Source organism: Pleurodeles waltl, chromosome 10 (genome assembly GCF_031143425.1).
Source record: "Pleurodeles waltl isolate 20211129_DDA chromosome 10, aPleWal1.hap1.20221129, whole genome shotgun sequence".
NCBI lineage: Eukaryota > Metazoa > Chordata > Amphibia > Caudata > Salamandridae > Pleurodeles > Pleurodeles waltl.
In genome coordinates this window covers 981,589,782-981,603,954 of record NC_090449.1, presented here as the reverse complement: position 1 = coordinate 981,603,954, position 14,173 = coordinate 981,589,782, and the positions used below count along the sequence as shown (strand labels likewise).

At 43.5% G+C, this 14,173-nt stretch overlaps 1 protein-coding gene across 2 annotated transcripts in view; it reads right to left on the bottom strand.

Moving 5' to 3' along the window:
• The window catches only part of VWDE (von Willebrand factor D and EGF domains), a 388,413-nt gene that overhangs the window by 279,758 nt on the left and 94,482 nt on the right, over positions 1-14,173 (bottom strand). For both annotated transcript variants that reach the window (XM_069211824.1, XM_069211825.1), the window contains one exon: positions 10,306-10,580. In XM_069211824.1, the coding sequence (XP_069067925.1) occupies positions 10,306-10,580 (275 nt within the window). The remainder of the gene's footprint in view (positions 1-10,305; positions 10,581-14,173) is intronic.

Genomic DNA, 14,173 nt, shown 5'->3' with positions numbered 1-14,173 from the left:
GACAGCGGACCTGCTCCAAAAAGACTGCAACTTTATCCAAAGGAGCAGCTTTAAAGAACCCTGCAATCTCCCCGCAAGAAGCGTGAGACTTGCAACACTGCACCCGGCGACCCCGACTCGGCTGGTGGAGAACCAACACCTCAGGGAGGACCCCCGGACTACTCTACGACTGTATGACACCCTCAGATGTGCAGACAATGAAAAAAAGACCCAGATTAACAGTTACTAATTGGTTAAAAAGCAAAATATGTTTGAAGGCCTGGTATTTTGTGGATGATTGTTTTACTTACATGAGGGCCACACACTTAACTTTACTTTTGTTTACAGGTCACACGCTTGCTTTGGTTGCTTCCCGCACGTGACTAACATAATTTTTTTTTACACAGTGTACACATTTTTTGTTGCTTCCTGCACCGTCAGTGCGGGGGTGGAGGGGCACTTAGCGGCCTCTCTAGAACCTAAGTGCTGCTTCGTGAGGCTGCAGTAGTTTAACTCTTGCTCACCTGTAGCTGGGAGGAACAAAGAGAAGACTTGAGCCCTATCCACTCATCCTTTCTCTACATGCCATCACCCCCACGCTGCCTGCCTGGCCATCTCCTTATCACCACATGGCATTTTTTTCACTTCAACGCACGCACACACAAACACACACACACACACACACATATTTGTTCTGTATTACATTACTGTGTTATTTTAGTTTTTTATTTCATTTAGGTTTTGTGGGGCAAATCACCTAAAGGCATGAAGTGACTTAGTGGTGCTGTTAGCTTTATTCATAGGAGTACTTTATAAAACAGTTTCACAATCTCATACTGATACCAATGTTTGAAAATCTGAGAGTCAAACTTCAAAGCTTTGATGGAACTTGAGCATACCCCACTTTGAGAGATAATGTTGGCCACTTCCACACACATATAGCTTGCTACCTATCCCAGTAAACATTTTAGCGCCCCAAAAATTCTTAGTATGTGCTATAAACATGCTTTTACAGTTTAGTCTAGGGGTTGTCCGGCCTACAACAGCATGAGACCTAACCGTGCCACAACTTATGCTTATCTCCATTTACATGGCACATACAGTATTACATTTGTGATGCATTGGGTAGTCTGATAATGTGCTGCATGGCTAAACACTTATAAGATCCCAAAGGTGAGACCTATACACTGCAAAAAAGAAAATTGAAGATTTAAATTTCATTTTCTAAAAACAGGCAGTGGTCGACTGGACCACTGACTGCTCCTTAAAAAATACCTTTTTTTAAACATTCTCACAGGGGAAAGGGTCCCATGGTGTCCTCTGGGGCACCCTTCCCATTTGCAAATGGGTTACCATCTCCTTTGAGGGGTGTGCAAAATATAAATATTTTGTGAATGAAATTCTGTTGCAAATGATTAATACACCGCATTTAGATTCGGTATTTGGGAGGAACACCCTAAATAATCCCCTTCCAAATAAAAGAATTGGTATGAATTCTCAATTACAAATTGGGTTTCGATAACGTGCTACTGAATCACAGTTTGGGATACATACATAACAAAATGCTTTTTTTGCATTTATAAACGGGCCGATTTTGCGATTCTGCCGGGTTGTGACCGCAAAAAAGCTTTAGTCATCTGGGCTAGTCATTTCAAAATATATTATATGCATTTCAAAAATGACATTTCTGAAACCAATACATTTTAGCTCACGTATTTAGATATTCCCAATAATTTATTAGCACTTCACTTTCATCCCTGTGAGAGTCGCTGTCACAGCTTACAAAATGATATTTTATTGAAGGTTCATAAACATGACAGAGCCAAGTGCTCTCCGGTACCACATAAGGAGAGTTTTCTGGCCCTCGGCCTATTGGTTAGACGTAATTTGCAACTGTTGATCTTGTACACCACCAGTGAGAAAATTGTTTGTGTTCTGTGCCACTGACGCTAAGTGGATGAAAACGTGCATATCATAAATTGAGAGGTGGGTTCTAGTAGACTGTAAAAACCACTGACTGCATCATTTGCTTAAGCAACGGGTAAACCAATCAACTTGTAACAGAATATTGTACACATACATTCCCCTAAACTGCAAAACAGGACTGCCAATTCCTTTTATAAAATTCTGCAACAGAACATTTCTATCGAACGACTGATAAATGTACCAGACGTGGAACCCCAGTAAGCAATATCCAGGCACCATTCCCAACACAGCCAGAGGCAAAAATAATATTATCCTCGTGCCAGAAAGCCTGTGAGAGAATCTTCCAGATGTATTTAAAAAAACACGAGGCATTTGATGGCAGTCTGTATTTAAAATGTAACTTTCCTATTAGCTGGCAACAAAATAAATGGTATCATGTATGACATAATTCAGCAACGCAAACTCACCATGTGACTCCAGAAATATTTATGCTGCAAAACTCTCTAGCTTGGTTTTAAAAGTTGCCCCATGAGGAGGCTGTGAAAAGTGAAGCCAGCCTGATTGTAGCACTCATTGCTTAATGTGAGTCAGTGCTTGCATGTGGGGACCAGCAGCAAGGATTTTTAGGGACCAGAGCTCATTTTGACTCATCCAACTTTGATCCAGAGCAAGAGAGAAAACATGCAAAAGGGCGAAGAAGGAACGAATGAAAGACGGAAAAACAGTGGCTGAGAGAGAATGCAAGTTTGAAAAACAACCTGCAAGAGGGAAATAAAGTAGCAGAGAGAGGCTATCCTGGAAGCTTTAAGAAGCAGGAAGTGTAAACCAGACTAAATAGAGAGCTTGGCATTGGGCACTCTGACTTCGATAACACCTTCTGTGGGCTGCTGACAATACTTTTGGACCGGGGTCTTTCTCTTTTGACAATGTTGCACTGGCCGCAACAGGTGCCTTATGCTGGCTGCAAGAATATCATTATCAGTGGTCAGCATGTAAAACTGCGGTGCATAGCACATGTGACTATGACCCATAGAGCACTTTTATGCCAATAGCGAATTTGGAGAATAGAGAGGTATGACACTGCATGCACCGTCAGTGTTTTAGGGATTCATGGAAAAACACTATTTTATAACGATTGAAGAATTGAATCAGTGTGTGTCACGAAACTTGGCTGGCCTACTCCAGAAAGACATATCTGGATTTAATGTGTTAATGAACGTAAAGACAGGAAGGAACAAGGATGAATTTGTGCATACACTAGCTAAGAGAAGCTGATAGAGTGTGTAAGGACTTGTAAATTAGCCCCTCATGCACTGCAATACAAGCACTCCAATTGAGGCAGGGAGGTACACCCATACGGCCAATAGCATTAGATGAGAGATAATATTCCTCTTGGGAGAGCCAAGGTGTAATTGGCAAAGTTTCAAGTCAGTGGCTGAAAGAGACTGGACAAACAAGCAATGGCAAAGCCAATTAGAGCTTGACTTTGTGACTGAGTGGCTTTGCCAATGGATTTTAGGCACGCTGCAGGAAATGCTGTGCAGTGTGGTTACAGATAAAAAGAGTATTTGACACAGCCACCCACATCATTTGTTAGGCGCCAACACCTACAAAATGAGGCAGATGCATTTATTTATTTTTAGTTACCAATCTGAGTTAAATCGGCAATTAAAAAGAAAATAAAGAAACATGGGAGTGGGGGCAAAGGCTGAAGCAGCACGGTGGAGGGTGGGAGGAATGCCAAGCAACATTGGAGAAAACACAAAGGCAATGGGGGGTGGACTGGAAGGGACCCTTAAGCAACAAGTTGGAGGGTGGCAGAGTAAGCACACAGGGTTAGGAAAAGCACACTGAGGGTGTGTGGGTGGAAGCAATGGGGAGAAACACACAGACAAGTTCAAGAAGGAGGAAGGCAGGAAAAGCCAGTCTGGCAACAGAGAACACACAGAGTGCATCGATAGAAAAATACACAAGAGAGATGGGTCAAAACCACACACATTCTATTGGAGTAATACAAGAGAAAAAAGTAGTGCTTGAAAAGCAAGCAGAGTAAGTTGCAATGCTTGACAGTCAAATGTATTGCAGAGAGGCAATGATCCATGGGATCAACAAGGGACACAAATAAGAAGCAGGTAAATGAGAATGACAAGGAAAGCCAGCCAATGGTAACCAGTGGGCGGTCTCCAAAGACTGTCTATGTTCTTGGTAAGCCACAACATGCCTCACAACATTAGTGCATGCACTGTCTAATAAGCGTGACCTAAAAGGCCAACGGTTAAATGGCGTGGTCTCAAAACCCACAGGGTGTACTTTGGAAACAACAAGTCTGTTTAGACAAGTGCTCTTTTAACCTCTTAGGTGCGGGCGTCGGCCACTGGCCGACGCCCACACACCCGACCTGGTGCGGGTCACGACCAGTGGCCGACACCAGGAAGGGCATTAATAAATCCTCGGGTGCGTCGCACCCGAGGATTTTTTTTTACTCCCCCCGGGAGACACGGAAGCTACCGTGTCTCCCCCCGCCCCCCACCCGCCCCTTTGTGACGTCAGCGCGCCGTGAGGCGCGCTGACGTTGCAAAGGTGTTTTCCCCATGAAAGCAGGAAGCAACCTTGCGGCCGCTTCCTGCTTTCATGGGGAAAACGGCCTTTTACACGTTCGGGAAGGCCTCGTAAGAAAGGGGAGAGTCTCCCCTTTCTTACGAGGCCTTCATGAAAGTGTTTCCTGGCCCCCGATCGCAGCACAACCTATATATATATATATAGGTAGATCTGTATCAAAGAGATTTATAAAGCGCGCTACTCACCTGTGAGGGTCTCAAGGCGCTGGGGGGGGGAGGGGGGGGAGGGAAAGGGGCTAGGAGGTTCACTGTTCAAAAAGCCAGGTTTTGAGGCCCTTCCTGAAAAGAAGTAGGTTTTGGGTCTTGCGAATGTGGGTTGTGAGTGCGTTCCAGGTTTTGGGTGCAATGTAGGAGAAGGATCTGCCCCCGGTGGTGGTGTGTTTGATGCGGGGGACAGAGGCGAGAGAGAGGTCAGCTGAGCGGACGTTTCGTGTGGGGGTGTGGAAGGTGACTCTCGTTGAAGTAGGCAGGGCCTGTGTTGTGGAGTGATTTGTGTGCGAGGATGAGGATCTTGAAGGTGATCCTTTTGTCAATGGGGAGCCAGTGGAGGGATTTGAGGTGTGGAGAGATGTGTTCGTGTCGGCGGAGGTCGAGGATGAGTCGTGCTGCTGAGTTCTGGATGCGTGTAGTTTGCACTTGAGTTTTAGAGTGGTGCCGGCGTAGAGGGCGTTTCTGTAATCAAGCCTGCTGCTGATGAGTGCGTGAGTGACAGTTTTTCTGGTCTCTGTGGGGATCCATTTGAATGTTTTTCAGTATACGGAGTTTGTTGAAGCATGAGGAGGTAAGAGCGTTGAGTTGTTGGGTCATAGAGAGGGAGGAGTCTAGGATGATGCTGAGGTTGCGTGCGTAGTTGGCGGGGGTGGGTGCAGGGCCTAGCGTGGTGGGCCACCATGGGGGGTCCCAGGTGTTTTTGTGTGGGCCAAAGAGGATTATTTCGGTTTTGCTTGAGTTGAGTTTCAGGTGGTTGGCTGTCATATATACATCACTTTTGTCAATATGTGTGTGGTTTCCCTGGGGGGAAAAGGGTCCGACTTGTCTAGTGGCAGTTTTAGTGCCATAAAGAAGCGCAGAAGGTTTATATGCCTACTGCAAAGAGCACATCTGTATTTTATGTAAATAGCTGAGTACATTAGTAAAGTCTATGGAGAGATGAAGGGCACTTTTGCTGGGTGGTAATGAGGGAATCCGAGGAGGAGGGAGTGGGAGCACCAATAATGATTGTTGGACTGGGCGCAGGAGGTGCTAAAGACTGTGACGAATGGTATGTGACAAGGTGTTTTTTGAGTGTCTTGAAAGTACGTGCTGATTGAGGGAAGAAGCGCAGGTAAGGTGGCCTCTACTGTTGCACGTATCTCACACACACCATCGATTTTGTGACGGTCTACGTAGGCTAGTGTTTTAGAGCAACAGTTTAGCCAATAGCAGAGATGGCATCTTGATGGATGACTGCTGCCTGCACTCGGGTTATAGAGGACCGCTCTGACATAGGATCAGAGACTGAGACATCAGATACTGAGACAGCATCTGAGGGATAGGACAATGGCGCAGACTCTGGGAGTGATTTTTGAGTCAGAGGAGTCCCATTCGAAAACTCCTCTTCCAGTACATTATGAGGGAGGTGATGAGGACAGTCCTGCTGTCCCTTCGCAAGCTGTTCGTGCAACTGGGTAATAGTGGGTTAGGCCAACCCAGAGAGCAGGTGAATGCGGCGGCAAGCAGAGAGAGAGTGCTCTCTTGGGAGCTCACCAATTTAGTTCAGCCCCAAATTCCACCACCCAAATCATATTGTGGAGACATCAAAATTGTCTATGGCAAAACAAACTGGTTTTGTAAGGCAGGCACCTGTGTTTTTGGTCCTGGATTCGGCGGCCATGTAGAGAAACACACTAACCCCAAACATTTCTGGAAACTAGACATTCGGGGGAGTCCACAGAGGTGTGACTTGTGTGGATTCCCCAAAGTTTTCTTACCCAGAATACCCTGCAAAGCTGAAATGTTGAAAAAAAACTCTATTTTTCTCGCATTTCTGTCACACAAACTACAGGAATATGCTGGGATCCACAACATTCCTACCACCCAGTGACTCCTCACCTGTCCTGATAAAAACACTACCCCACTTGAGTGCCTACACCTAGTGCCTGTGTCAGGAATGGATCACCCCAGGGTCAACAGCTGCCTCACGTAAGGACCAACATTGACCGTTGTGTGATCTATTCCTGTCGCAGGCACCAGGCCTAACCACACAAGTGAGGTATCATTTTTATCGGGAGACTTGGGGGAACGCCGGGTGGAAGGAAATTTGTGGCTCCTCTCAGATTCCAGAACTTTCTGTCACCGAAATGTGAGGAAAACTTGTTTTTTTAGCCACTTTTTGAGGTTTGCAAAGGATTCTGGGTAACAGAACCTGGTCCGAGCCCCGCAAGTCACCCCTCCTTGGATTCCCCTAGGTCTCTAGTTTTCAGAAATGCACAGGTTTGGTAGGTTTCCCTATGTGCCGGCTGAGCTAGAGGCCAAAATCTACAGGTAGGCACTTCTCAAAAAACACCTCTGTTTTCTTCCAAAAATGTGGATGTGTCCACGTTGCGCTTTGAGGCGTTTCCTGTTGCGGGCGCTATGCCTACCCACACAAGTGAGGTATCATTTTTATCGGGAGACTTGAGGGAACGCCGGTTGGAAGAAAAGTTGTGGCTCCTCTCAGATTCCAGAACTTTCTGTCACCGAAATGTGAGGAAAACTTGTTTTTTTAGCCACTTTTTGAGGTTTGCAAAGGATTCTGGGTAACAGAACCAGGTCCGAGCCCCGCGAGTCACCCCTCCTTGGATTCCCCTAGGTCTCTAGTTTTCAGAAATGCACAGGTTTGGTAGGTTTCACTAGGTGCCGGCTGAGCTAGAGGCCAAAATCTACAGGTAGGCACTTCTCAAAAAACACCTCTGTTTTCTTCCAAAAATTTGGATGTGTCCACGTTGCGCTTTGGGGCGTTTCCTGTCGCGGGCGCTAGGCCTACCCACACAAGTGAGGTATCATTTTTATCGGGAGACTTGGGGGAACGCCGGGTGGAAGGAAATTTGTGGCTCCTCTCAGATTCCAGAACTTTCTGTCACCGAAATGTGAGGAAAACTTGTTTTTTTAGCGACTTTTTGAGGTTTGCAAAGGATTCTGGGTAACAGAACCTGGTCCGAGCCCCGCGAGTCACCCCTCCTTGGATTCCCCTAGGTCTCTAGTTTTTAGAAATGCACAGGTTTGGTAGGTTTCCCTAGGTGCCGGCTGAGCTAGAGGCCCAAATCTACAGGTAGGCACTTCTCAAAAAACACCTCTGTTTTCTTCCAAAAATTTGGATGTGTCCACTTTGCGCTTTGGGGCGTTTCCTGTCGCGGGCGCTAGGCCTACCCACACAAGTGAGGTATCATTTTTATCGGGAGACTTGGGGGAACGCCGGGTGGAAGGAAATTTGTGGGTCCTCTCAGATTCCAGAACTTTCTGTCACCGAAATGTGAGGAAAACTTGTTTTTTTAGCGACTTTTTGAGGTTTGCAAAGGATTCTGGGTAACAGAACCTGGTCCGAGCCCCGCAAGTCACCCCTCCTTGGATTCCCCTAGGTCTCTAGTTTTCAGAAATGCACAGGTTTGGTAGGTTACCCTATGTGCCGGCTGAGCTAGAGGCCAAAATCTACAGGTAGGCACTTCTCAAAAAACACCTCTGTTTTCTTCCAAAAATCTGGATGTGTCCACGTTGCGCTTTGGGGCGTTTCCTGTCGCGGGCGCTAGGCCTACCCACACAAGTGAGGTATCATTTTTATCGGGAGACTTGGGGGAACGCCGGGTGGAAGGAAATTTGTGGCTCCTCTCAGATTCCAGAACTTTCTGTCACCGAAATGTGAGGAAAACTTGTTTTTTTAGCGACTTTTTGAGGTTTGCAAAGGATTCTGGGTAACAGAACCTGGTCCGAGCCCCGCAAGTCACCCCTCCTTGGATTCCCCTAGGTCTCTAGTTTTCAGAAATGCACAGGTTTTGTAGGTTTCCCTATGTGCCGGCTGAGCTAGAGGCCAAAATCTACAGGTAGGCACTTTGGAAAAAACAGCTGTGTTTTCTATAAATAAAATCGGATGTGTCCATGTTGTGTTTTGGGGCATTTCCTGTCGCGGGCACTAGGCCTACCCACAAAAGTGAGGTATCATTTTTATCGGGAGACTTGGGGGAACACAGAATAGCAAAACAAGTGTTATTGCCCCTTATCTTTCTCTACATTTTTTCCTTCCAAATATAAGAGAGTGTGTAAAAAAGACGTCTATTTGAGAAATGCCCTGCAATTCACATGCTAGTATGTGCACCTCGGAATTCAGCGATGTGCAAATAACCACTGCTCCTCAAAACCTTATCTTGATCCCATTTTGGAAATGCAAAGGTTTTCTTGATACCTCTTTTTCACTCTTCATATTTCAGGAAATGAATTGCTGTATACCCAGTATAGAATGAAAACCAACTGCAGGGTGCAGCTCATTTATTGGCTCTGGGTACCTAGGGTTCTTGATGAACCTACAAGCCCTTTATATCACCGCAACCAGAAGAGTCCAGCAGACAAAACGGTATATTGCTTTCAGAAATCTGACATCGCAGGAAAAAGTTACAGAGTAAAACATAAAGAAAAATGGCTGTTGTTTTCAGCTAAATTTCAATATCTTTTTATTTCAGCTGGTATTTTCTGTAGGAAAACCTTGTAGGATCTACACAAATGACCCCTTGCTGAATTCAGAATTTTGTCTAGTTTTCAGGAATGTTTAGCATTCCGGGATCCAGCATTGGTTTCACACCCATTCCTGTCACTAACTGGAAGGAGGCTGAAAGCACCAAATATAGTAGAAATGGGGTATGTCCCAGTAAAATGCCAAATTTGTGTTGAAAAATTTGGTTTTCTGATTCAAGTCTGCCCGTTCCTGAAAGGTGGGAAGATAGTGATTTCAGCACCAGAAACCCTTTGTTGATGGCATTTTCAGGGAAAAAACCACAAGCCTTCTTCGGCAGCCCTTTTTTCCAATTTATTTGGAAAAAACTAAATTTTCACTGTATTTTGGCTATTTTCTTGGTCTCCTCCAGGGGAAACCACCAACTCTGGGTACCATTAGAATCCCTAGGATGTTGGAAAAAAAGGACGCACATTTGGGGTGGTTAGCTTATGTGGACAAAAAGTTATGAAGCCCTAAGCGCGAACTACCCCAAATAGCCAAAAAAGGGCTCAGCACTGGGGGGGAAAAGGCCCAGCAGCTAAGGGGTTAATCCCAGAACAAAAAACACTGAAGGAACATGCGGTCAATAGCCTTGGTTGCCTAATTAAGTAGAAGGTTTACATTTGCTCAAGGGGTACCTTTCACGACAGTTCCACATACAAAATAGGGTTTCTAAAATAGGAAGCATACCTTTTGTCCGTGTGAGGAAGGTTTGCACTGCACGTTTGAACTGCTTTTGACCTGCTGTGCGTATTCTCTGTGTGGAATGAGAGTTTGCGCGGCTACTTGCTATTCAGTAGTAGGTTTGTGTACTTAGGGAATCCTGCACTGCTGCAGACCATGTTGCATTTGCATTTAATGAGAGTGATGCTTGCACCGCCGTTTCCAAGGTGGTACATCTTATGTTTGTCTTGGTGAAACATTGCACTGAGGCAAACATGGTTAGCTTTTTTAATGAATGTATCCCTTTGAAAATCAAAATTAAATGTACAATAGAGGACAAAAACAGACAGCTACGCTTAATCTATCTCTCCATGTAGGAATGAACATGCTGAAACTCACCTGGTCTCCAAGCCGGATGTTAATGCCGTCCAGTTCTATGAGGGAGAATGCCTGCACGGTCGTCTCCTGTCGGACCTCCTCTGTGAGACCCTCAAGAGAGAGTCTGGACCAGGTCACGACAAACCCCATAGAGCTGTTTGCAGAGGCGGTTTCAAAGGAGCACTTGAGGTAAATGTTCGTTCGAGACAACTCGGCCACAATTTCAGGGGTCCCCGGCGGTGGTGGTGGTTGTGAAGAGGTTGGTGGTAATGATGACAGCGCTGCTGAAAACTTATCTGGTAAGACAGACATGCTTTTAGTATTTAGGGGAAGTGGATGCAACCACTGAAATGTTAAGAATGATGCATCACAGAAAGCAGAACAGAAAATGCATATATACCAGGAGACCTGTTTGTTTTCCAATCCAGTCATTTGAGATCATATTTTCATTGTTTTTTTTTGTTGCTGATTTGAGTCTTTCTAGATAACAACGAATTCCCCCAAATGCCCCCTTGGACCAATTCGAATTAAAATAATACACAGAGGTGGTTGGCATAAAAGTTGAGACACATTTACCTGAGTTAATAGCTTAAACTCTAGAAAGTCCTGACATTCAAGCTTGGCAACAATCCCCTATTGTTAATTATTGATTTGTTCAATAAAGAGTTAATTTCCATAATTACGGTCAGGTGTGTAATGAAGTTTTTCTCGTGTCGATGCACTATAAATGGTTGCAGCACAAGGAAGAAACGCAATGCCTTTATTCCTAAACACCTGACACAAGTTTACAGTAATATCATTTCATCAAATTCATAAACATGGTGGGGGAAGCATCGAATGCACTTTGACCAATCGTGACATGTCTGGCAAAGAAATAATACGTCCCATCTATGTTTTTTTAACCTACAGCATGTTGCTGTACAGTGACTGACAACATGCATAAACAAGCGTTGGCAAAGCCAATGCTGTACAGTATCACGGCTGCTGTGTAGCAGTGGTAAGAAAAACAATACATGATGAGGCTGCCGGTTTATTTTGCAGGAGTACACATGCTTTTTACCGATCCGAGATGGATTAAGAAACGAAGAGCACAAAAGCACTATTTCAAAATGTAGCATACAAGAGCTTCTAAAATGTAATTGATCAGCAGCTTGTAGGAGCTGATTGGGGAGATGCCGGGTGGTGGAAGTGAAGTCACAAAGTGAATAGGGAAAGAAGTATTACAGTGGGTGCACTAAGAAGTAACAATAGGGCGAGAACACGTGTGAAAGAGAGCAACGTGGAGCATGGGGAACAGGAGCACATGAGCGAGAGAGAACAAGGAGGGAGAACATCCCACAAGAGAAACAGCTGGAAAACACATGCATTCTCATGGACTGTTGGAAGAAAGACAAAAAATAGTTCACTAAAAGTGAGCAGAGGAAGCACAGAAGTCAGCCAGTCTAACAGATAAAGAGGTTATGCACCATGGTAGCGACAAAAACAAGGACGGGATGATGCAATGAAAGCCAACCAAAAGAAAACAAGCAAATGAGAGCAGTAGTAAAGCTAACCAATGAGAAACAGTGAGCCAGCTGCCAGTCTCAGGAAGTTCTTGGTAAAGCCACAATATGTCTTTCGTAAATAGAAAGCTCACACTGTCTGTTAGGCTCGAATTATAAAACCCTTTAAAATAGCAGCAGTAAAATGCATATTTACTTTGAGCACATCATTGGCTTTGTGACAGAAAATAACGTTAACCACATGGTTGTATGCTCCAGCGAAAGAGGATTATAGAAATAATTATTTCCAACTGGGGCTGTTAATATGATCCATTTGGCTTGTGCTATGGCTGATTGTTCCTGGGCAGTCAAGTCTCACAGTGGACCGAAGCTGGTGTGGCAGGGAAAAATATACTCTATGGCAAAGTAGAACTCATAGGTCCTCACCTCGAAGGACCTAGCATAAAACTGCAAAAATGTCCTAGGAGCACTGTCCAAAATAAGATTAGTCTGTAGTTGGCCTTTCCATCCCTTGCTTCCACTGCATGTTAAGTCAGATGCAGATCCATTCTCTGTAGAATGAAGGGTGGAAGACAATTGAAGCAGGGTTCGGAGACCTTTTAGATAGGAAATGATTTCTCCAAACAATTTCTGCCAGCATGGAGGGCACTACAGCAATCTCCAAGAATGATTCTATAGAGACCAGCCACTTAACCTCTCATTGTGTAATGGATGGTTCATAATAAGGGGTCAATAGTCACACTTGTTAAATTATAGACATAAGAAAGAATGCTACCAGGGTGCCAGGACCTTGTAAGTAGGTGTGTGTGTATATTATGTATATATATATATATATATATATATCTATTCCAAACAAAGCAAGCCAAGGATTCCGACGCGCACTGTCAGCTGGTGCAGGGCAGGAGAGTTGGCTGAACTCTCAAAATATATAAAACAAAAGAATGATTGCCACGCACTCCGCTCAGCCACAAAATGAATTTAAGTGGTTTATTCGGTGCAGAAAAAAGAGAACAACGCGTATCGACTTTGCAGTCTTCTTCTTAGTTCTACAGTCCTTTCTCTAACAGATCTATTTATACTGTCTATCTTACACACCAATCCAATGCATTCTGTTTATGATAGTTCAATTATACAATGCAACATTTCACTAAGTTTATACTAAATTTCATCAAATCAAAATTTGTTAATCCCATGAAATAATATTTATAGTACAAAAAGTATATTTTATAACTTAAAAAACTGATTGTCATAAATTAGAGAAAGAACAAAATAATTATAAATAATAAGTCTACAATAATCAGCCATTTCATTTGATTCATGATTAAATAAACCTCAAAATTCATCTCCATAATTATTCAGTCACAATTCATTTATCGTGTGTAAATGATGTGCAGAAAAAGTAAATTAATTAGTGTAATTCTTCAATTTAATATTCAATCGTGGCTCTGATGATTTTTGTAAAATAAATTCTGGTTCATTTTAGTTCAGAGATGGACATAAAGCTCCTCATCATAATTAAGCCCTAACAGGGTCTTAGTCCTCATTGAAATAATGTTTTTAGATTCAAGTTGTCTCAATTGTTTTACTCTATCTCCACCTCTTTCATTTTCAGGAATGTGGTCTATCCCATAATATCGTAACATTCTCCAACTGTTTATTTCATGTTGTTGGAAGTGTTTGGCTATGGCATATGTTAGATCCTTATGTAAAACTGCTCTGACATGCTCTAAGATTCTTTTCTTTAGCATGCAGATTGTGCTGCCTACATATCTCAAGCCGCAATGACATTCAATTACATAAACTGTAAATTTGGTGTTACAAGTTATTCGATATTTTATGTTCATTTCCGTTTTATCCCATAATTTTACAGTTTTAGTTGATTTTCCAATTTTGCAAGCTTTACAACTGTTACATTTAATGAAGCCACATTGTTGTTCAGTTAGCCAATTCTGTTGATTTTTTATTGTAAAGTGGCTTCTTACAATATAATCTTTCAATGATGGAGCTTTCCGATACGTAATCATTGGACCTGAGCCTATTGTTGGACCAAGATCTGGATCTTTCCGTATGATATGCCAATGTTTGAAATGTGCTCGAGATGAGACACTAGTGCCCAAGAAAATAAAGGTTACACAGGATAAAATAGAGGAAAACAATGTGAGAATGATCATGGAATACACTAAAGAAAGTGGCCTTATCAAAAATATTTTATGCAAACATTGGCATATCATACGGAAAGATCCAGATCTTGGTCCAACAATAGGCTCAGGTCCAATGATTACGTATCGGAAAACTCCATCATTGAAAGATTATATTGTACGAAGCCACTTTACAATAAAAAATCAACAGAATTGGCTAACTGAACAACAATGTGGCTTCATTAAATG